The 22,331-nt window shown below is 41.9% G+C and overlaps 1 protein-coding gene across 1 annotated transcript; it reads right to left on the minus strand.

The window, feature by feature from the left end:
• Positions 1-61: 61 nt before the first annotated feature.
• LOC307248933 (uncharacterized protein) lies at positions 62-21,926 on the minus strand. The gene is made up of 52 exons (XM_080025487.1): positions 21,291-21,926; positions 19,829-19,870; positions 18,432-18,566; positions 18,234-18,307; positions 18,048-18,120; positions 17,542-17,631; positions 17,299-17,354; positions 16,998-17,118; positions 16,702-16,878; positions 16,410-16,492; positions 16,121-16,169; positions 15,920-16,009; positions 15,695-15,790; positions 15,056-15,127; positions 14,874-14,960; positions 14,619-14,768; positions 14,360-14,473; positions 14,096-14,272; positions 13,670-13,755; positions 13,510-13,558; positions 12,606-12,695; positions 12,420-12,515; positions 12,243-12,314; positions 12,017-12,103; positions 11,743-11,889; positions 11,137-11,243; positions 10,639-10,816; positions 10,106-10,282; positions 9,887-9,969; positions 9,296-9,344; positions 9,119-9,208; positions 8,845-8,940; positions 8,454-8,525; positions 7,926-8,012; positions 7,673-7,819; positions 7,457-7,593; positions 6,936-7,068; positions 6,765-6,853; positions 6,413-6,536; positions 5,145-5,321; positions 4,958-5,040; positions 4,413-4,461; positions 3,920-4,009; positions 3,634-3,729; positions 3,460-3,531; positions 3,277-3,363; positions 3,021-3,167; positions 2,751-2,893; positions 1,955-2,086; positions 1,760-1,862; positions 1,541-1,590; positions 62-833 (listed from the first exon to the last, which is right to left on the minus strand). The coding sequence occupies exons 1-52, from the start codon at positions 21,654-21,656 to the stop codon at positions 806-808; spliced, it is 5,505 nt and encodes a 1,834-aa protein (XP_079881613.1). The 5' UTR covers positions 21,657-21,926; the 3' UTR covers positions 62-805.
• Positions 21,927-22,331: the final 405 nt, after the last annotated feature.

Raw genomic sequence — 22,331 nt, forward strand, 5'->3', positions numbered from 1 at the left:
AAGTTAAAGAAAAAAATAAAACTGTAAAAGAAAAAATAAAGTATCACAAAAGCAAAGAGAGAGATGTGCAAAATCTGTTTATTTTTGTAACCATCCTACACCAAACAGTATCAGATCTGACCCATCCATCTTTGCAAATATACACAAAATAAAACATTGAACGACTTAATTGGGTGTAGGCGTCACAAGTACATGTCTTGTACAAAAGGAAATCTTATAAAACTCATTTTTCAAAAGCAACTTCAAACACAAAACAAACGAAGCAAAGTGCGGTAAATATAAAATAACTCAAATTTAACGTAAAACAGAATCAAAATACTGAATTGGCATTAGCAGTCATGATTAATACATTTAAATGTGACTGCACTTCAAACAATATTTAAAACATTCTTGCAGCAACAGCAAAAAACAACAACAAAAAAAGCAACAAAATATGACTTCATTCTTTCCGTGTCTGTTCATCTTCCACTTGCCCCCGCTCAATCTTATAACTAATATCTCTTCATATGGTAAAATAAAGTGACCTTCAGTCAAAACAAACTTGCACTTTTCATTGTCAGCCTTTAGCTACGCCGGCCTGGTTATCTTTGGTGAGAGTACTGATGTATGTGGATATACAGTGAAGTCAATACTATACTATATGTTAATACACAGAGAGCTGGGTGGATGCAGGTAAGGCTGTCACGGTGGGGCTGTATGCGTGGTGGGAAGGAGAAGGCATCAGTGTGAGCTGCAGCAGTGGCACAATGCCTAGTTGAGAGATGACATCATCCTCACTGTAATACGACATGGACAAGCAGAACGCCTATTCAGCGTCATCTTTCAGCGTGAACCTGGAATACATAGAGAATTAAATGACACTGAATTAAATCAGTAACAATTTGAAGGTGATCATTAAACAGTGGCATACTGAAGAAAACAAGTGCACATTTCAGTGATATTCCAGCGAAAATACCCATATGAACTACTCCTTCAGAATAATCAACTTCTCTGCAGTATGTACTGTTTATTCAATATTATTCAACAGTCTGTTACTTCAACATAGGCTTATAACGCTCCTTCCGCCTCCTAAATGCTCCACTGACAGCTGTGGAGAAGCGGGTAGGGCGGTCATCCACTGTGTTACAGGGTCGGCCACATGTCAAAGTGTCCCTTGGCAAGAGACACTGAACCTTTAATTGCTCCTGATAGTTAGCTTGCACCCTGTGTGGTAGCTGCTGCCGCTATCGGTGTATGATGAATGCGTGTGTGATTTGGTGGATGTGTACAAAACAATATAAAGCGCTTTGGGTATGTGAAAAAAGTGGAGTCCATTTACTAGGTAATATCTTAGTGCAACACTCTTTTTACCAAGCATCTGGATGGTGGACAAAGGATGTACACATTAGGAGTGGATTCTTAGTTTGAATTCTGTTTTTTTTCTCTATCATTCACATGGGGTGTTTTCACGGGGTTTGATATTAAATATTCAATGTACTATAGCGTATAACTTTGACAAAGTAAATGCAGTCAGGAGAAAAATGTAATCTGCTCTGCTCACCATTCTGTAAGACCAGAAGTCAGGTCAACCTGGGCCAACTCGATCTGCACCTAAAAACACAGGAGTCACATGTTAACATCTGTATGAGTGGAATGGGTGCATTTACTCAGTGTACTTTCATCCAAACGTTTCCTAATGGGAGCATGTTGTGGAGTGTTCAGATGGAGACATTCTTTGGATAACACTGATGGCGGGAAAGAAAAAATTCTCAAGACTGACCTGTCCAATGACGTCGCGGCTCCTGAACGAGGCCGAGTTGTTCTTCACTGATACACTGAGGCTTCTGAATCTGGCCTCATCCATAGGCACATCATACTCAAACCTAAACCAAAATTGACAAAGGTGATTAGATTTTGAACACTTATATTAAAAAAAAAGCAAAATAATACGATGACAACAGGGTTAGTTAATGACCTCTCGTTGTATTCTGGGTTGAGGTCTCTTTTCTTCACTGCCGTCTTCCTCTTGGTGGCCTTGCTTTTGTCCGGCAGCAGCATGAGGGAGACATAGGTGTCTGCGCCATCTTTACTTTGAGACAACAGACCTCTGTACACAGAAGAAAAAGAAAGCATATCGTTAGCCTCATAGCATAATTGCCTAAATCATATTTACTCTACTCTACTTTACATCTACTCTATTCTACATATACTCTACTCTACATCTACTTTTCGTTAGCCTAATAGCATAATTGCCTAAGTCATATTTTAAGGGTTATAGAGTAGGGTAAAGTCGATGTAGAGTAGATGTAGAATAGAGTAGATGTAGAGTAAAAGTAGAGTAGAGTAAATATGATTTAGGCAATTATGCTATGAGGCTAACGATATCTTAAAATAAAGGGTACTTAAAAGTCACAGTTTATTAGAGCCTAATTAGTTCTTTGGAAATGCAGTTGCCCTCACTTTGTTTAATTGTAGGTTTTTCTTAAGGGGTATATGTAGTTTTTCAAACCAGACCTTTTCACCTTGTCACTAGACTCTACATAGATTTGTATCAGCAGCAGGAACTAGGAAGAAGTGTCAAGTTGAGTCAATAAAATAGAAATGCCAAAAAGTCCTGCAGCAGTGAAGGCTTCTCAAAACTAAAGCTGATGAAGTGGTTCCACACTCTAATGAAAAACAAACTTGTAAAACATTCTGAATTGAAAAAAACATCATTGGTGTGAACACAATCTGAATGAAAGTGTTTTGGCAGAGTTTTAAAAGAAGCTCACCTGCAGGCATGGACGATGATGACAAGCTTTCTCTCCTGTGACGCATAGGAAAGAGACAACTTCAGCTGGCCATTTCCAGAGCCAGAGGCAGCACAAGGCAGGGTCCCTTCACTGATCAAATCCACCATTTTGGATTCTAGAATCTATGGAAAACAAATACATTGTTATTTACTGTTGTAACGACACGCCAGGCTGTGTGTGTGTGTGTGTGTGTGTGTGTGTGTGTGTGTGTGTGTGTGTGTGTGTGTGTGTTTGTAGATGTGTTCCCACCTTGAGTTCAGCCCTCAGTAGGATGTGACTGTCAGGTGAGGCTCCATCCAGATGGAACCACTGATCCAGGACCAGCTGTGGCTCATCCAGCAGCTTGTTCACTGGAACCACCAGAGATCCCATTGGCTGGTCCCAACCACTGGACAACTGCATTGCAAAAGATAAGACAGAATGAAAAAAAAAATGCACCAAATTACTGCTGTTACAAGTGACATGGAGATCCTTTAACTGAATCAATGCTAATAGATGCACTTGCCTTCACTACCAGCATCTGACGGTTAGGGTCATGGACCATGAAGTGGTAGGACTCATTCCACTGAGGACTGGTACTGCGGTCACACAGCTTACAGGAGATGAATATAAGATATGATACAGAATTAGTACAATAATAATAAATCTAGGACAAGGTGTATGGAACATTGCGCATCAAGGGCCTCACTTTGGTTTTGTAGCTTGTGTCACCCAGAACAAGCTCAGCTCCTGCTTTGGGTTCCTTTCCACTCTTCTTCAACTATCAGGGAAGAGAGAGGCATCAGAGTTGTATTACTATATGAGGGGGTCAATGTTTGTGTGAACTACTGCACGTTATGCAAATACACTACAGGTGACCTACCGGTAAGGCATGTGCCTTCTCTATGTGGACAAAGAGCAGGGCAGCAGCGGGCACAGCTTTGTTCTGGTAAGACTGCAGAGATTGAAGCTGCAGTACCTGCAAACATGATGGAGCACAGCCAGTCAGCCCTGCCTGATACAGTACTGTATGTTGCAATGTGGATAGTTTCAGGAATGTGATTCAACAGCAATATCTAGTATCTCTTTAATAGTGCCTGGTTAAAGAAGGTTTGAATAAAGAGAGAGAGAGAGAGAGTAAAGAGCACTAAACATTGCTAAGGACCAACCTGGTCCAGTGTGCCTGCGTGTGACACTGTAGGAACCCATTCTAGTATCAGGTGAACTCGACCAGACTTCACATCCTTCAGAGTGTACCACTGCAACGGAGACAAAGTTGGTTAATAATAATAATCATGATTGGATTTATATAGCGCTTTTCTAGGCACTCAAAGCACTTTACAGGGTTCCAGGTCCCATTCATTCACACACAGTCATACCGGTGGCGGAAGCGTGGCTGCCATTCGGCGCCCGACCACCACCTCAAACATACAGCAGTCATACACATTCACACGAGTCAAGGTGGGTTAAGTGTCTTGCCCAAGGACACAACAACCATGACACAACTGGCAGGGCGGGAATCAAACCGCCAACACTTCAATTTTTGGCCGACCCGCTCTACCACCTGAGCCACGGTCGGTAAAGAAGCGGGGCAACACCCTTAAACACACATCAGTTTAGAAGTCACGTGGCACCGCTTCAGATTATGAATGATTGACTAACCTGATCTGTGTACTGGGATCTGATGACCTCATTCAGCTTGAGGCTGAATCTGTCAACACAAACACAGACAAGTGTGATTGACAACAACATTTCAAATGCAATGTCTCGCTTCAAGAAACACACAGAAATACGTCCTATGGGCTAATATGGTATATTAATGGTATTGAATGAAGAGAGCAGAGACGCAATCAACCCCCTCAGATTAATACAGATCACTTACCCTTAAGAATATTGGAGAGCTCCACCCACACCTACAGTATTATCTATTGTATGCTGCTATTTGACAGCTAGGGGACACCAGTGTTTTTTTTACTTCAATAACAGATTGAAAGAACATAAGCTTGTTGGTCGTCTGTGAAATGCTTACCCTTTTAGTTATAAAATGTATAATCTTTCTTTAATTGACCAGTGATACTGCCTTACACTCTACAATCTACACACAGTCCACTCTGCATCCAGTGTACACAGGACTCTAGACCTTCATCTAGATCTAGAGATTACTAATAGAAGTGATTGATTAACCATTATATTTAGAACACACACACCTGCCCAGGAAGTCGTCGGAGTCTAAATCCTTATCATAGGCTTCAAACTTGATCTCCTGGGCGCTATGCTCACTCATAACCACCTGTTAAAAAAAAACGAATAAAAAAACACATATCTGTACAAAATGCTGTTATATGTAGTGAAATCCAGATACAGTGCAGAACGTATACGGAGAATACTTCCTACCTCATACATTTCGTTCCATGTGGGGTTGAGGTTCTCCTTGATGACGTGACTCTTGATTGAAAAGGTCCCCATGTTGATCTTGACGTATGGGTCACTCTTGCCCTTCACCATGCCCCCCATCAGGTTGTCTTTGGCAACCAGATTCTGGGCCTCCAGCAGGTGAATCCTGAGCAGCCCCTGCAGGATGGAAGTGGTAAGTGTTCAAAAAAGAAAGAAAGATTTGCCCTGCGTTCCAATCCCCATAATTCCATACTTTTCAGTATGGCAGAAAAAGATGTAGGATGTCCCAATACATGCACGTCAATTGTAGTATGTTTAAAATACATAAATGCCCAACTAACTCCAATAGCGTTTTTATCTGATTTTGTTTTCTCTCCTGTGGCCCTAAAACCCTAGAACTTTTAAAAGTTCAGTATGTAGTGTAGTAAAAAGAAAGAGCATGTGATTTGGAACACAGGGATAGTAAGTCACTGAGCACACAACATAGAGTATGTAGCTTAGTAGTGTAAAGCTACGATTATATATTCAATTCAGAGCCACTCAGATCAGCATGCTTGTGTAGCCAATACATAACAGCTAAAAATGACATGAATGTGACTTTTAAGAGATATGATATTTGACACGGTTGGCACATGTTTTATTTTGTCCATTGCCTTTGTGGAAAATCCTCTGTTTTTGATTATAACTGGCATGACAGAGTACTTCAGGAGAACACTCATTAAATCCAACTCAAAAGGCGCCTTTAGCTCAGTTGGTAAGGCGTCCCCCTCCCGGGCCGGGCCCAGCAGCAGACCCGGGTTCAATTCCCACCCGCGGTCGTTCTCTGCATGTCACTCCCCTCTCTGCCCCATTTCACCTCTGTCTCTCTACACTATCAATAAAGCATAAAAATGCCCAAAAAATATCTTTAAAAAAATAAAAATAAATCCAACTCAAAAGCAGAGGAAGCTGGAACCTCCCTAACAGAACTTAATGTTATATTTAAAGCCAAGAGGAAGTGGCACGTTCACAGTGTTTGGAAAATTAAACTGGGCTCACACAAAGCAGAGACCAAGCAGCAGCAATCCACCAAACTATTTAGCAGCCAATGATTGGGGACTAAATTAATGACTGGCGAGACATTATTGTTCAATCGATGCGATCAATTATTAAAAAAACATGTTCAAAGGTTTTCTTAATCTTTACAATATACATATATGTACTCATACAGTATATGCAAATGTACAAATAATTAGAAGGGGACTGATCAAGGCATTGACTAAACCCACCTCTCTACCAAAGTCCAGGCTGGGGCTGGTGTGTGGAGTAAGAACTTCTGTGATCTCTGATGGACCCAGGGTGTCAGTGGGAAGACCAGTCACTGTGGCACTAACAAGGTCGCCTAAACCAGTACTATATACACACACACACACACACACACACACACACACACACACACACACACACACACACACACACACACACACACACACACACACACACACACACACACACACACACACACACACACACAGACAGTGCAGACATTTAAAAAGAAAATCTTGTTAGGTCTCTTTCTATTCTTACAGTTTATGAAAGGAGAAACATCCTTGTATTTGTTTGCTTTCATGTGAAGCTCACCTCTCTGTTTGTATTCTCTGTGGTTCAAAGTCTCCTTGAACTGCTGTGTCTGACTGTGTGGGATGCTCTTCTGTCGGTTCCTGCACCAGCTGAGAGAGATTGCATGAAGGTTATGAAGGTGAAAACAGACAGGTGACTATCTACGACTGACTACAATGTGCTATGACTCACTGGGGCAGCAGGGAATGTATCGGGTGCAGAGTGAATGGAAGCTGGTTCAGCTGGAGTAGCATCTTCTGTGGAGGCAGCAGCATCCTCATCTTCTTCTTCAGAGTGTTTGAGCTGGCTGGACAGGGCAACCAATCTGAAATATACAGAACACTGATGTTACTAAACACCACCACCAGACAGGGACAATCAATGGGGAATGTTATCTTTTGGATTTTACTTTTATTAGCTCACTTGGCTACAAATGTATTTTCGGTTTCAAAGCATGTTTGATAGGACTATTTACGCTTGTGTATCCTCCTCCCTCCTGTTCCTGCATTCACCGGTAGGTACTACACTTTTTATTTAATGAATATTAATGCTTATTTACTTTTTATATGTGTGTTTATTGCTTGCTTTTATTCATACTTAAAGGGCACTGAGCGGTGTGGGTTTGGTGGTTTCTGACTAAGCAACGGTACTGTCTGGGGAGCTTTGATTTGATTGAGTATTATTCTATCAAATCCATCACACTACACACTCACTCTTCTGCTGGCAGCTCTGAGCTGTACGTGTCCTGGCTGGCTGCTTTGAGTTCCTGTTTAGTGGACACGGCCATCTCTTCAATCTTTGGTGCGGTCACAGAAGGCTGTGGGGCTTTGGTCATCCTCGAGCTCAGGATCTGTCAACAATACATTTCCACTTGGTTATTCTGTATATCAATGTCAGAATTCCTTTTCTGAGTGTGTATTCCCCCTCACCTTGAGTTCAGCCCTCAGTAGGATCTGACTTTCGGGTAAGGCTCCATCCAGAGGCATCCACTGATCCAGGAGCAGCTGTGGTTCAGAGAGCAGTTCTCTCACAGGCACTACGAGAGATCCCATTGGCTGGTCCCATGCACTGGACAACTACAGAGATGAGGACACGTTTTACAATGACAGATAAACAGACTGAGATTACTGCTTCAGATACTGATTGTAGTATTGTATTGTGAGACAAACCAAGTGCACTCACCTTGACTATGAGCATCTCCTCCGTGGGGTCGCGCACCAAGAAGTAGAAGGCCTCACTCCACTGAGGGGATCTGGAGCGCTCACACACCTTCATATAGGAAGTTTGGTTAAGTTTCAACTGGTGTTTTGTTATCAGCATAATGGAAGTTTTTCACATGCACAAGGCCCCCTGTGTCTTTTTTTAACAACACCAGAAGGGGGCGCCAACATACAACTTTTTCCAGTTCAAAAAGCTCAACAGCTTCAATTCATTTATCCTATCTATGCAATTTTTTAATAACTAATTACCAAGAATATGGGTTGGTTTTTGGGGGAATTATGATGGTGCTTTGTAAGGACATTTCATTACCTTAATTACGAAGAAATAAATGGTAATTATATAGAATATGATATGAAAAAAAAGAATTGATTGGTTGAAGCCGAGGCTGGCAGAACCGGCGTGTGTGTGTGTGTGTGTGTGTGTGTGTGTGTGTGTGTGTGTGTGTGGGGGAGTGTTTTTGATGCATGTATTTCATTTTCAGTCTCATACCTTTGTTTTGTAGGTTGTGTTACCAAAAACAAGCTCCGCCCCAGCCTTTGGCTCCTTTCCACTTTTCTTAAACTGGACACAGACAGACACATGACACATAACATGATATGAATGGTTTGTATTCACTCTCTTTAACCATGGGTCCTTATCAAATTGAACTTCCTTTTAAAAAATGTAACACTTTTTACCCATTTTATTTATCATATTATGTAACAACAGTGATAGTTGCTAGCAGAAACTACTTCTCAAAGTCTTCATTTATTTTCCGCTTCATGTCAATTGAGGATCTGTTCATTAACATGTGCTCTGCAAACTGTCTCACTACAGCGCTGAGATAGCACAATCAATACAGTGCTTTTTTCTAGTGAACCAAATAAGAAAAGGGACTTACAGGCAATGAATGGGCTTGGTCCAAATAAACAAACAGCAGCGCTGCAGAGGAAATGGCCTTGTTCTGGTAGGACTGGAGAGACTGAACCTGCATCACCTGACAGCAGGGAATCAAATGAAATATACATTACAATGACTCAGCACTGAATGAAGTGCACTGTGAACTGAGCAGGGGATTGCATGTGTAGATGTGGGAGGAATAGGCCACGCAATTGATGAAGATTATTAAATATACTGTATGTATGAGAACTAATTATTTAAAAAATTGCACTAACCTGGTCCAGGGTGTCATTATGGGACACTGCTGGTACCCACTCTAGTATCAGGCGAACACTTCCAGACTTGACATCACTTAGGGTGTACCACTGAAACATAGACATACACTTACTGAATTAAGCCTTTGATTACACTGTGGCAATTATTTGAATGCTGGTAAGACGTGCAATACCAACCTGGTCTGTGTACTGGGAACGGATTATGTCTGCCACGCTGATTTTGAATCTGCTCACAATGAACACACAGAGCACATTGTACACAACCGCACACATGAAATGTATGATCCGCCACACCCTAACACGGCCTCAAACATTCAAATCAAAATCTTTCATATTTTCTAACGCTGTAAAAGGTAGTAATGTTGGTCAATGTAGAAGAAGAAAAAAATACTCAATAGATGTTGTTGACCCAATGAAAAGTCATAACTTAATTATAATAGTTATTTCTCAAAAAAAGTGAGATAAATTAATCTATAGACGGTTGAGGTGTTATAACATTGTGTCATCAACAATTACCAACTCTCATCTTTACTAGACAAAAACAATGTTTCAGTTTCAAACGACAACAGGAAAGATCAAATCAAATCAGTTTTATTTGTATAGCCCAATATCACAAATAGACATTTTGCCTCAGTGGGCTTTACAATCCATACAGTATGACACCCTGCCCTTACACCCTTAGCTCGGCTGAGAAAAAACTCCCAGTAAAAAACCCTTTGTTGGGATTAAAAAAAAAATTGAGAAAGAAGCCTCAGCATGCCTTATTACCTGCCCAGGAAGTCATCTTTGTCCATGTCTTTGTCATACAGCTCTACCTGCACCTCCTGTCCAGACTGAGGCTGCAGCACAACCTAAAGGCATCACAGGAAAAGTTGAATAATTCCAAAAAGTAGGTCGTTAAAATGAAGTATCAGCACTGTGTCATCTGTATTTGAAATGCATGCTTTAAAGTCAAAATCAAATTGTAGCGTCCTTTCCCTACATTACCTCGTACATCTCATTCCAGACAGGGTTGAGATTCTCCTTGATCACGTGACTCTTGAAGGCAAACTCTGCCACGTTGACCTTGGCGTAGGGGTCGCTCTTGCCCTTCACCATACCGCCCATCTTGTTATCTTTGGCCACCAGACTCTCTGCCTCCAACAGAATGATTCTCAGCATTCCCTACAGAGGAAGGTATCATTCAGCTTTATATAAAGCTCCGGAAAAAAATTAAGAGACCAGTCTGGATTTTTCTTAAATCTTCCATCTCTACATTACTTATTGAAAATGCTCTTTAATGACAAAAAAATGTAATGGGATTTGGTAGAAATGTTGTCAGTAGTTTATATTATAAAATCAAAATGTTAATTTTACTCAAACATATGCCTCTAAATAGTAAAATGAGAGACACTGAACATTTGGAGTGGTCTCTTAATTTTTTCCAGAGCTGTATGTTTTCATTGATTTATTTATTTTAATGTGATTGTTTCATGTATCTGCTACAGTAGAACACTGTTTTTTTTTTTCTTCGATGTTACCTCACTGGCAAAGCTGATGTCTGGGGAAGTATGAGGAGGCAGTGCTATGGCAGGGCTGGCAGACTCTTCCACCTCCTCCTCTGTGACATCGGCCACCGGTTCCTTCACATCGACGTCTTCACGCGAGGTCGCTGAAGAGACAATAGTCTCCACAGGAGGAGGGTCCACTGAACTTGACCTAAGAAACAACAAAGAGCAGCAATAAATACATTTAAAAGGTGCTCGGAGGAACTTTCAGTTTCTGTTCATTCTTGCACCCCCTTTGGACAAAAGCGGTAGTGTTTTTTACTACGCCAGCTGTTGTTCCTGGGTGAGCGTATACCCATGACAAAGGCATCAAGAAAAACTATATAAAAATAGCATTCTTTGCACTGATGGTCTCGTGCTGGTAATTTATGATCATCAGAGGAGAAAGTTCAAAGTTCTTAGTAGCACCTTTAAGGAACAAGGCAAATTGAAAATGAGGACATGAGTGTTTTTTTTTATCAACCATCTCACCTCTGCACTTTGTCTGTCTCTTGTTTTTGCAGAGCAGGTGGAGGCTCTGACACTGAAGTGACCTTGGGCTTGTCAGTGGCACCCGGACATTTGCTAGGAATCAGCATCTGCAGTTGGGTCAGAGAAAGGGACATACAGTAAAAGTGATAGAGGGGTCAACTTAGAAGGCCTACTGTACTTACTATATATAAGATTAAAGGTGCAATATGCAGTTTCAGGGGAGGGGGATTTGTTTACATGAGCAGAGCCTGTAGTTAGTTCACAAAACATATTTTCTCTACATGTTATTCTTAGTATTTAATAATTCTATCAGCATAACTCTAAACAAAAGTATGTTAGGCACCTGGAACCAAAGGTAAGACTACAACATGTTTGTAAACCAAGCTGTGGGCCCTGCTGCTGTAAACAACAACAGTGAAACAGTCATTCTTCAGGAAGCTTTATCTAACTTCAAATTGTGTTCCAGGGATCACATTTCCCTGTGAAGAAAGTTGTTTATTCAGTTATAAGAATACACCTTAGAAAATGTTCACTTCTCTGATACACCCAAAGTTACATAGCGCACCTTTAATATAAAACAGAAAAATGAGCAACACACACACAGACCTTGAGTTCAGCCCTCAGAAGAACCCTACTCTCAGGCGAGGCTCCGTCCAGATGGAACCACTGATCCAGGACCAGCTCCGGTTCAGAGAGCAGCTCTCTGATAGGAACCACCAGTGAACCAATGGGCAAGGTCCAGGTGTGGGAGAGCTGGAAATACAACAATGAAAGGTGTTAAGCATTGGAGTATCTATACATCACAGATCACAACATTTAGCATCTGTACTTATGTTACTGTTCCATTTTGATGCGCTGAAGCCAGAAGCACATATGTTACCTTGAGAACAAGAATATCTTCCCTGGGGTCTCGCACCGGGAAGCAGAAGGCCTCATTCCACTGAGGTGACGTGGTACGATCACACACCTTCAGAGATGCCAGAGTCGGTCAATGTTACAGATACATATACAGTCACGCTAACACTATTACAATCAGTACTACAGGATGTACCATCATAACATGGAACCATCAATACTCAAACTGATTAAAAAGTTTGAGAGCTTACTGTTGTTTTGCGAGACATCTCCCTGAGTGTAATATCTGCACCCACTTTCGGCTCCTTGCCACTCTTCTTATACTGTAGAAGGACAAACAGGGATTAATAACAAACGCATATGTATTAGATAATAACATTAACTGCTTGTCCTGACAACATCCTTCATGTCAGTAACACAAGACTCACTGGTAAGCCGTCCGCTTGCTCCAAACAGACGAACAGTAGGCCTGCTGAGGGAACCGTCTTGTTTTGGTAGGACTGTCTGGAATAGAACTGCATCACCTGAGGACAACAGTGAAAGAAGCTCTCAGTATATGGACCAGCGACATTCAACTACAGTATAATGCACAGCGTATCTGGGGAAACACCAACCTGGTCCAATCGGTCTGATTCAGAGGCAGTTGGAACCCATTCCAGGACCATGTGAACTCGACCAGACTTGACATCGCTCAGAGTGTACCACTGAGAAAAGAAGAGTTGGAAATCCGTTTAAACCTGTGACTGACTGCTGGCTATGGTCCAAAACACAAGAGTTCTTTCAGTGATTGCTGCCTTCATGTGCCCCTGGGTAATACGTGATCCTGTGATGGGTGTTGTGTCCAATCAGCTGACTTTTACTGCAGTTTCTTTTTCTCCTCATCTTTTTCCAAACTACAACATGTTTCTCTAACAAATGTTGTAAAAACTGTGTCAACCGAGTGCACACAAGTCCAACTGGACCAGCAGAATGAAAATACAACACATTGGAAACACTCATAACCCTTGACTATCTTAACATAGCTCATCTGAAATCCCATTATCACATATAGTCAAGTAAGAGATTATGGTTAACACTTTACAATAAGGGTACATTGATTAAATGTTAGTTAATGCTTAATTAGCATTTACTAAGCATTATGTAACTGTTAATAAATGCTTAACGTAAACTAATCATTAACTAACTGTTATGCTTAGTTTATGCTTAACTAAGCATTAGTTAACAAAGAACTAACTAACCATTAATAACTAAGCATTACCACTTACTTAATGCTTACTAGGCATTAACTACGCATTAACTAACCATTAATACAATAACTCTGCATTAACTAACAGTGAATTAAAGTACACCTATTGTAAAGTGTTACAGAGATTATTATTTATCAAAATGCTAAGAATGTATTCAAGCGTGTTATCATAGTGCGCTCGAGACCTGCGCACCAACTCGATGCTGTCAGGTTGGCTTTGCGCTTCACACAGCTAAACATGCAGCAATGGCTTTGGAAAAGGAGGGTCCCACCTGATCAGTGTACTGAGAATCAATGATGTCCTTCAGACTGATCTTCAGCCTACATGTCAGGAGATGTGAGATTAGAAAAGTATCATTAATGAGTCCATGAATGCATCATATCATATAACTACATCATATCAGTTGAATTACTATATAATACATATTCTACCTCCCCATGAAGTCATCCTTCATGTCCATGTCTTTATCCAACACCTCCACATGCAGCTCCTGGCCTGGCAGCTGGGTGAGAACAACCTGCAAGATGAACAAATGTACACATTAGCACATTTTTTTTTATTTATTTATTTTTTTGGGGCATTTTTATGCTTTATTTGATAGTGCAGAGAGACAGAGGTGAAATGGGGCAGAGAGGGGAGTGACATGCAGAGAACGACCGCGGGTGGGAATCGAACCCGGGTCTGCTGCTGGGCCCGGCCCGGGAGGGGCACATTAGCACATTTAAGAGGTCTCTCTCAAACCACTTACACATCATACATTCATAGTGGGCCCCATTCTATTCATTTCACAACAGTCACTATGACATTTCATAAAAAAAATGTGTTTCAATAATTAAACTAATGATCAGGATGTTTACCTCGTACATCTCGTTCCATGTGGGGTTAAGGTTACGGTTGACCACCTGACTGGTGAACGTTTCGCCCCCGATGTTGATCTTGACGAATGGGTCGCTCTTGCCCTTGACCATGCCTCCCATCATGTTATCTTTGGGAACAAGGTTCTGCCCTGCCAACAGATGAATTCTAAGCAGTCCCTAAAAAAAATATTAGAATTAAAATAAGTATACGTGCAATTTTGAGTCCCAAATCAAAGTCAAAACGCCAATGTCCTTCATCACTACCTCTGTGGCAAAGCTAGGATGAGGGGAGGTGTGCTGGGGCAGCTGTTTGGACAGTCCAGCCTCCAGATTAGATGACACGGCAGATGGAATGCGTTCCTCATCTAACCACAGGAGCTATGTCACAATAGCAAAGAGAAAGAGAAAGAATGTTTGTATATGTGAATACAATGGCACAATTATGGTCTGATTTAATTGCAAAAAAATGATTTATTCAGTGTATTTAACACAGGGTTGGTGAATGGGTCTTGTTGGTCCTTACCCTGAGAACTGTGTTGATATAGATGCGACTGGCAGACCCAGAGTTTTCCAACTGGAACCACTGGTCCAGACACAGATTAGTGTTGGACAGAAGACGGGACAAAGGGATGGTCAGACTACCCAACGCCTGCACACGGTCAGCGTCTTTCACCTGGTTTAATTATAAAAGGCAGAAAAATAAGACTACAACAAATTATCTATCAGAATATCAAATACACAATTTAGTGCATATTTGGTGTTTCTTCTGAGTCATCACCTGGATGTCTATGTCCTGATTTTGAGGATCCTTGATGAAGAAGGTAAAGGCTTCCTCCCACTCAGGATTAACATTTGTCCAAGAAGTCTAAAAAGCAAGAATACATAGTGTGTATAAATAATAGAACTAAATGAAACACAATGTACAGCATACTAATGGACTATAACTGTAGATATATATACCCGGCTCTCTCTAGTGGTGTCCTGCACAGACAGCTGCACCATGGGGTTGGGCTCTTTATTTCCCTTCTTCATCTAAAAAGACAACACAATAGTCACAGACAAATATGAATGCACAGTAAGGCATGTGAACAACAACAGAGCAATACATAGATGTATCTACCGTTGTGGCAACTTGTGGTCGATATGAATAATGGTGTGTGTATAACGCTACCATAGCAACAGCACAAATAAGTGACAGGAAGCACAGTACCACACACGGCATAATCAGGATGTATGAATCTGAATCACAAAGACTGAGTCTCTTTCTAAATATTCTGCCATTGCCAGTTCCCTCTTCTGTGTGATATGACAGTGAAAAGAGGCACAGTAGGAATTGTGTATGTATGTAAGAGTCCTGGCTAAAGTTAGCCACTCTTATCCCCACTGCAATGGAGTGCGCAGGGTTAAAGGGCAAGGCAACAACTTTGTGGAATGTCAGACAGGTGGCGGTTACAGCTCTGCCTCGGTTCAACCACACACACACACACACACACACACACACACACACACACACACACACACGCACACACACACACACAGGAAGCAGCTCAGATTGAGCACCAACGTAGGCACAGAGGGGTAGAGAGTGATCTGACTCACAGGAAGAGCCTCCGCCTTGTCCAGATATACAACCAAGATGGCCGAAGAAGGTGGATCACGGGCCTTATTAGTCACGCTTTCATTCCTCTTCAGGATCTGGGGGGAGGGGGACATTTTAAACATTTTTTTTTTCTTTTTTTTAACAGAGTGTGCTGAATTGTGTAGATAATCTATTTTTGAATCACATAAGAATAATGGATCGGTGGAAATGAGCGGGTGTCAAACCTGCTCTAGTCGATCAGTGTTGGGTAGTAAGGTCAGCCACTCTAGTTTTAAATGAACCCGTCCAGACGGAGTGTCTTTCAAAGGGAACCACTGGGAAGAAAGACACAGGCATACGATTAAAGTCCAACAATTTAAAAAAGGATTTAAAAAAAAATTGCTTCTACCCTTTGCCTAAGAAGATGATAACAGTTTTTCACTTACGTCATCCACAACTATGGATTTCTTCACAATGCCCAGATCCAGTTTGGTCCTATGTGGAGGAGGAGTGCGAGGCAAAATTAAATAAGAACACATACGTAAGAGCTTTTTCTTCATAAAAACATAAAAGGATCCTGGAAACCGAACGCAGATGTTGAAACTTTTAAGGGTATAATAATAATGGTTTCATTATACCTTTTCAAACTGGCCATGAACAGTGACAGGTGAAAGGTGACAAGGTGTTCTGATTGAACATAGGCACACGAGAGACATGATCTATGCATATGATTACCTGCCCAGGAAATCATCCTGGTCTGTGTCTTTGTCATATACCTCCATCTCCAACTCTTGACCGGGAACTTCATGGACAATGACCTGATGTATCGGACATACACACAAAGACGTGAAGACTGACAGAGGCGATTTGTATGGAAGTTGGCTGTGTGGCCGTGAATGACAATGAACATTCCCAGTCTAATGATAATCCCTCAAATGCAGAACACAGTGAAATGGTTTATGAATTGAGTCTTGCATCACCTGTATGTGTAGAGTAATGAGGACAATAACCTTTCTATTCTTCTTACCTCATACATCTCTTCCCACTTGGGAGCGGTTGTGTTGTCAATATGTTTGGAGGTGAAGGTCTGGGGGCCGACCCTCAATATGGCGTAGGGGTCAGACAAGCCCGCTATGACCCCTTTCACATAGTTGTCCTTAGCTGCTAAATTCTGGGCCTCTAGTAGGTGTATGCGAACCACTCCCTAGAAAAGTGTTTAAAGAAAGAGGGACAAGGATGCAATACACTGCTATTGACCAGAGATGTGAAAAAAACGATAAAATACCCTCCTTCTATCTTTTAGGTGCATATTCAAGGCTTTACCCTGGGCAGAGGGAAGCGTAGTTGGGCCAAATGCAGGTCTGGAACCAGGGGGACAACTAAACGGTTGGGCAACACCAAGAATGAGGCGATGGCATCCATGATCATGCTGTCAGACATGACACTGAAACAAAGGAGAAACAGGCATTTTAATGGAAAATGTACAGGTTGTATTGCCTTTAAGATTTACTATTCGCTGTATAATAAAAACATTACTAAACTTTAATGAGCTTATGGTTATTATAAGGTTGTGGCTATTATTAAACGTGAAACCCAATGACAAAGTGATATCAGCGTGACTCACTTCAGTCCAGGGATGTCCAACAAATTAGTCATTCCAGTCCAATTGATGTCTAGTTTCTGGGAAGAGATCAAAGAAAGAGGAATGTACTGTCTGTCTGTACGTGGGGCGAACCAATCGGGAATTGATGCTAAATCAATAGCATTAAACGCACACGTGACTATGCTGAGATACATGATAGTCACAGGAATGGGGGAAGCTAAGAGGCAACAAAGGAAAGGACACAGAGTAGGTGAATGGACATACCGGCCGCCGGATGAAAAACATGCTGACCGCACCCACTATGGGCACGTCTCCAATCAGAGGCTCCAGAATGACCCGCATCATCCCATGCAGCTAAAAAAAGAAGAGAAGAAGAAAAGACTGTTTGGCAAACACATTGATAAATAGATACCGAATGTCAGATTGTCTTTATTTCAGTTGCCCCTTTAGGTGTATTCACATGTTACTTTGTTAAAAGTGCTACGAGGAACTTTGAAATATTTCTGAAACAGTACATTTTTTCCTCTGATCATCATGAAATATATAATAGCAAACGAGACCATCGATACAAAGATTACTATTTTTATGTATTTTTCTTTTTCTTAATGCCTTTGTCATGGGTACGCTCACCCAGGAGCAACTTCTGGCGTGGTAAAAACACTACCGCTTTTGTCCAAAGGGGGCGCAAGAATGAACAAAAAACTGAAAGTTCCTCGGAGCACCTTTAACAAGTCAGATAAAACTTTGTAGCTTTAGTAGAAAAGGCAAACCTGTATTCCTTTGACTCCAGCTTTGCATAAGTATCTCTTGACCTCCACGTTGATTTCTACATTGCCGACATAGCTGAGGATGAGAGCACAAAAAAATGTCATCTACAGTACGCTCATGCCTTCTAAAATCTGTAATACAAGAGGTGAGAAATACCAAAGAGTAGTGGAACAAACAATAAATATTACCTTATATACAGGTCTAGCAGGACTTGCCCTTTGTCATTCTCGGTGTGTGCCTTGATCCCTACAACCTTCATGGCCTAGGAGGGGGAAACCAAAAGCTCACGTGTTAGCGCAAAAAAGCGTTTGACGAGCACCGTTTCTTTTGGTCCACAATTCTACACAGTTGTATCATAGTAAAGCTAAGCTATCAGCTAGCATTACCTTGTCTCCCATGTCCACCTTTGTGAAGCTTAGGGTCTGGAGGTGGTTGCTTGAGGCTCGGATAGATGGAGCGATGGTTTCCACCAGCAGCTTCTCAAGGTACTGGCCAACAAAAGGCCAAACCCGCTGCAGCACCTGATAGCATACCATGGATGACATGGTTATAAGCTGTTTTATTAGTGAGAGACACGTAATATTAGTATGCAAATGTAATAGGACTGCACAATTAATTGTATATCATATAAATGACAATAAGCTCCACAAATACAAGCTATTAATGTATCATTCACGCACGGTATATGTTCTTGTTGAAAAAAAAAAAAAAAAAAGAATTGTATGAGAAAATTGTGATATCAATTCTTGAGGAGAAAAATTGTAATTCACATTTAACTGAGAGTTGTTCAGCCCCACAATGTACAGTACATCCCTGCAACCAGAGAATACTTCTTTGAGTAAACGCTGTCATTTCGGCCACTTAGTGACAAAACTATCTGTCAAATGCCTTGGCTTCTATAAGCAGCGACTCAAGAATGACAGAGACAGCTGTGGCCGGGGTATCCTCAGCTGTTTGTTTGTCATCCATTTCAGCTCCTCACAAAAAAATCCTTTGCTCCACATGTGCCCACCCTTTACAACATATTAATGTTGCTTCACAGACATTTTTTACTTTTTGTTTCCCTGCGCGGAAAGAACCAAAAGCAGAGGCAATGTTTTGTTGTGTTGCTTGCTTGTGAGACTGTTTAAAAAAAAATGCTTTGAGTTGGCTTGAGTCTGGCATAATTGCAGAGTGAGTCATCGGCTGCCTGCTCCTGTTGACGGATAAGGTCTGAGAATCAAGAGGAATCTGCTGACCTTCCCTCCAGCTAGCCAGTCTCAAATCACTGCTTTGTCTGGCTCACTAACATCTTACATCTCGTGGTCCTATTAGCATGAATACTCTCTATTTCTCTGGGTCTAAATAAGTGGCACTCGTTTCTCTAGGCTAAAAGAGCAAAAACAATGGCTGCTGTTTTATGTAGTTTGGGGGGGCTGGGCTTCTTTCTCCCTCTCCTTCCTGTGAGTTAGCCCGCAATGAGATGGAAATGTTGAGGGGGTTGCTTGGCACTGGGCCTGCTCTCTGCAGTACAGACACAGAGGCTACGGTGAATGGGGGGGTGTGGCCTCTCTCCTGGAACATGGCAGCAACAGCAGCAGCAGTGCCACCATCTATCAGCTAGCGTCTGCTAATAACGTAGCATTCACTACTGAGTGTCAGTCAGCACAACAGCTGGGCGACAGAACAGACAGACGGATGTGTGTGTTTGCTGTGGGGGCTTCATAAAGGGGGGGAATACTTTTGTCTTAGTGCAACATGTTGGGCTAGAGGGAAGGCAATAGAGAAGCTGCTGTTCCTTTACCTTATTTAGCCACTCAACCTTCTCAACATCTGGAAAGTTGACCTTTGGGGGAGAGAAAAACAAACAGGAGAAAATAGTTAAGAGTGTGTATAGAGCCTGATAAACACACAACAGGATAAGGAAGTCATTCCACTGTGGGCTGATAATGGTCTGGAAATGTCATCAATAGCACGGCTGATATTTTCCCAATGCTTTTACGTTTAGATGGAGCAAAAGTAAAGCATACAAGTGCATCAACGGTCAATTCAAAGATCAAATAACTTCACGGCAGGATGTTACCCGATTCATCTTCGCATTAAGGTCACGAGAGGCAATGCTTTGACAGGACAAGTGCTTGGAGAGTGTGCTCTCAAGTTTTATATCTCATGGGATTAACTATAGCCTATAACACTTTCCATGGTGCATTTGTTATGCACGATAGAAAGCAGCACCACAGAACAACAATGAGATTCCCCTTTTGACTTGAATGTGTAGCGTGCATGCCGTGTGTTCACGCAGGGCATATACTGACACCACTTACTGGAAGAAAAAAAAAAGTGTCCACAGGAACCTCATTTGGGTGTGGCTAGCCGCCGTTTTGAGTCAAAACATGCCCATGTGGGTTTTAGCGCTTCCATTTTTGGGTACATGTACTCTCAGGGTGTATGGATGGCACGCAAATCATGACTTTTATACTTCTTTCACGTGTTCTCGCCCACCTTTAGCATGAATGCAATAAGGATTAAAGGGTTTAAGCGTTGTTGCATTTGTTGCAATGCGTTCAGATTTTGCTCCACTATGCTTTCAAACAAGTTTAATCTTGACAGAGCCCACGGGCGGGCAAACACACACACACACACACACACACACACACACACACACACACACACACACACACACACACACAGAACACATGACATTTTCGAAACGCTCTAGGCAGAAATAATTATGGAACAAGGTCCTGCATATAACAACAAGCATGCATGTGCACACTAGGACCTGCTATTCATTGGGGGAATTAGGGGAAGCAGTTTTATAAAAAGTCAGACAGACACTACCAGAGCAGTGATTGTATTTTATTGCATAAGAGGAAGTGTATTATGATAAACCTTAACTCTTTGTGACTGATAGGGATCTGCAACTTTAATATTGAACAGTATATTCACTAAGAGTAAAGTCAAAATTGTTTCTTAAATTGTCTATAATTAGAGGCTGGTGTGTTGCCATATCAGCTAAACTAGCTTGACAGCTCTGATTGCGGTTGTTTAGTGGGAACTCTTTTAACATCCTGTAATTCCCCTTAGGGATATCAAGATTTTTTGGGCTGGGTTGCCAGATTGGCCTTGTTGTAGGCTAGGCTACGTAACGTGGGGTCACTCTAGGTGAGGGCTTTCAGGGAGGACAGTAAAGCGCTGGTGCACAATGCCAGAATAAGACACACAGACAGTCACGCGCACAGCTGTGGTGGGGTAATTTTTCTTACCCATGCGGGAAGGTCTCGCTTGAGTTTGGACCCTTTGGTGGATGTGTACTCCTCCTCGTTGGTGAGGAACTGTATGGCTGACTTGAGACGCGCCTCCTTGGCTTCTCGGGCATGTTTCCAGCCCGTGTACACCATCATGCCGAACACAAGCAGACTGGTGCTGACTCGGTAGTAGCCGGCCAGGTAAACGGGCAGCAAGGCTCCCAGACATTTCCCGAACGTCCAGAGCACCGCCACTGCGCTTATTCCCTTGGGTTGGACAACTGTGTCCTCCGCGGCAATCAATGCTGTCTTCTCGGTGTCGCCTGTGCTAGGCGGAGGACCCTCGGGTTCACTCTCACTCGTCTCCGGTTTGTCGCTTTGCATAGTGGTATCTTCTGAATACAATTAGGCTACCACAAATAGGCGACGCCACCCGAATGATACTAAATATTCGCCTTTGAAGTGTGCTAGACGGTGACCTAAGGGTTACTCTGACGTCAGCTGGCTATAACGCTTTTTAACAATGTTGCGCGTGGCTCGTAGCCCTCGTTACTTCACCGTTCGTCCGTGTCGCATCTTCTTTTATGGATATTAAAACGTTGTTGTTATCATTGAGTTGGAGTCGTTTCACTGAAGGAGCACAGGTCTGGGAGACGTGGTCGACTCAATAAGTTCTGCCCCTCAGCGAGTCCCGTTAGGAGGAAAACACGCCCACTCACTGAAAGCAAAGACTGAGAAGAGAAAAAAAAATAGGAAACATCTTTTGACTCTTTCGGTGCTGCGGCAAGACGGTCATCAATTAGTTATAACCGTTATTACTGCAGCATTGCCGATATTTACCCATAGCTGGGTGCATAAATAATCAAACAGAAATTGTATTCTTTAAAAGTGAATGTGAATGCCTAGTAGACCTACAGAATACGGCAACCTTTGGTGCAATAGTCCAATATACATTTTTTGATATTTAGCTCTGGGTTTTTTTTAGGTTAAATTTTAACTAGGCCTAATGGCTCACTGTTTATTGACTTATACTTCTGACTTTTACTCTGTTTGTCCATT

The sequence above is a fragment of the Ammodytes marinus genome (assembly GCF_949987685.1).
Source record: "Ammodytes marinus genome assembly, chromosome: 4".
Taxonomy (NCBI): domain Eukaryota; kingdom Metazoa; phylum Chordata; class Actinopteri; order Uranoscopiformes; family Ammodytidae; genus Ammodytes; species Ammodytes marinus.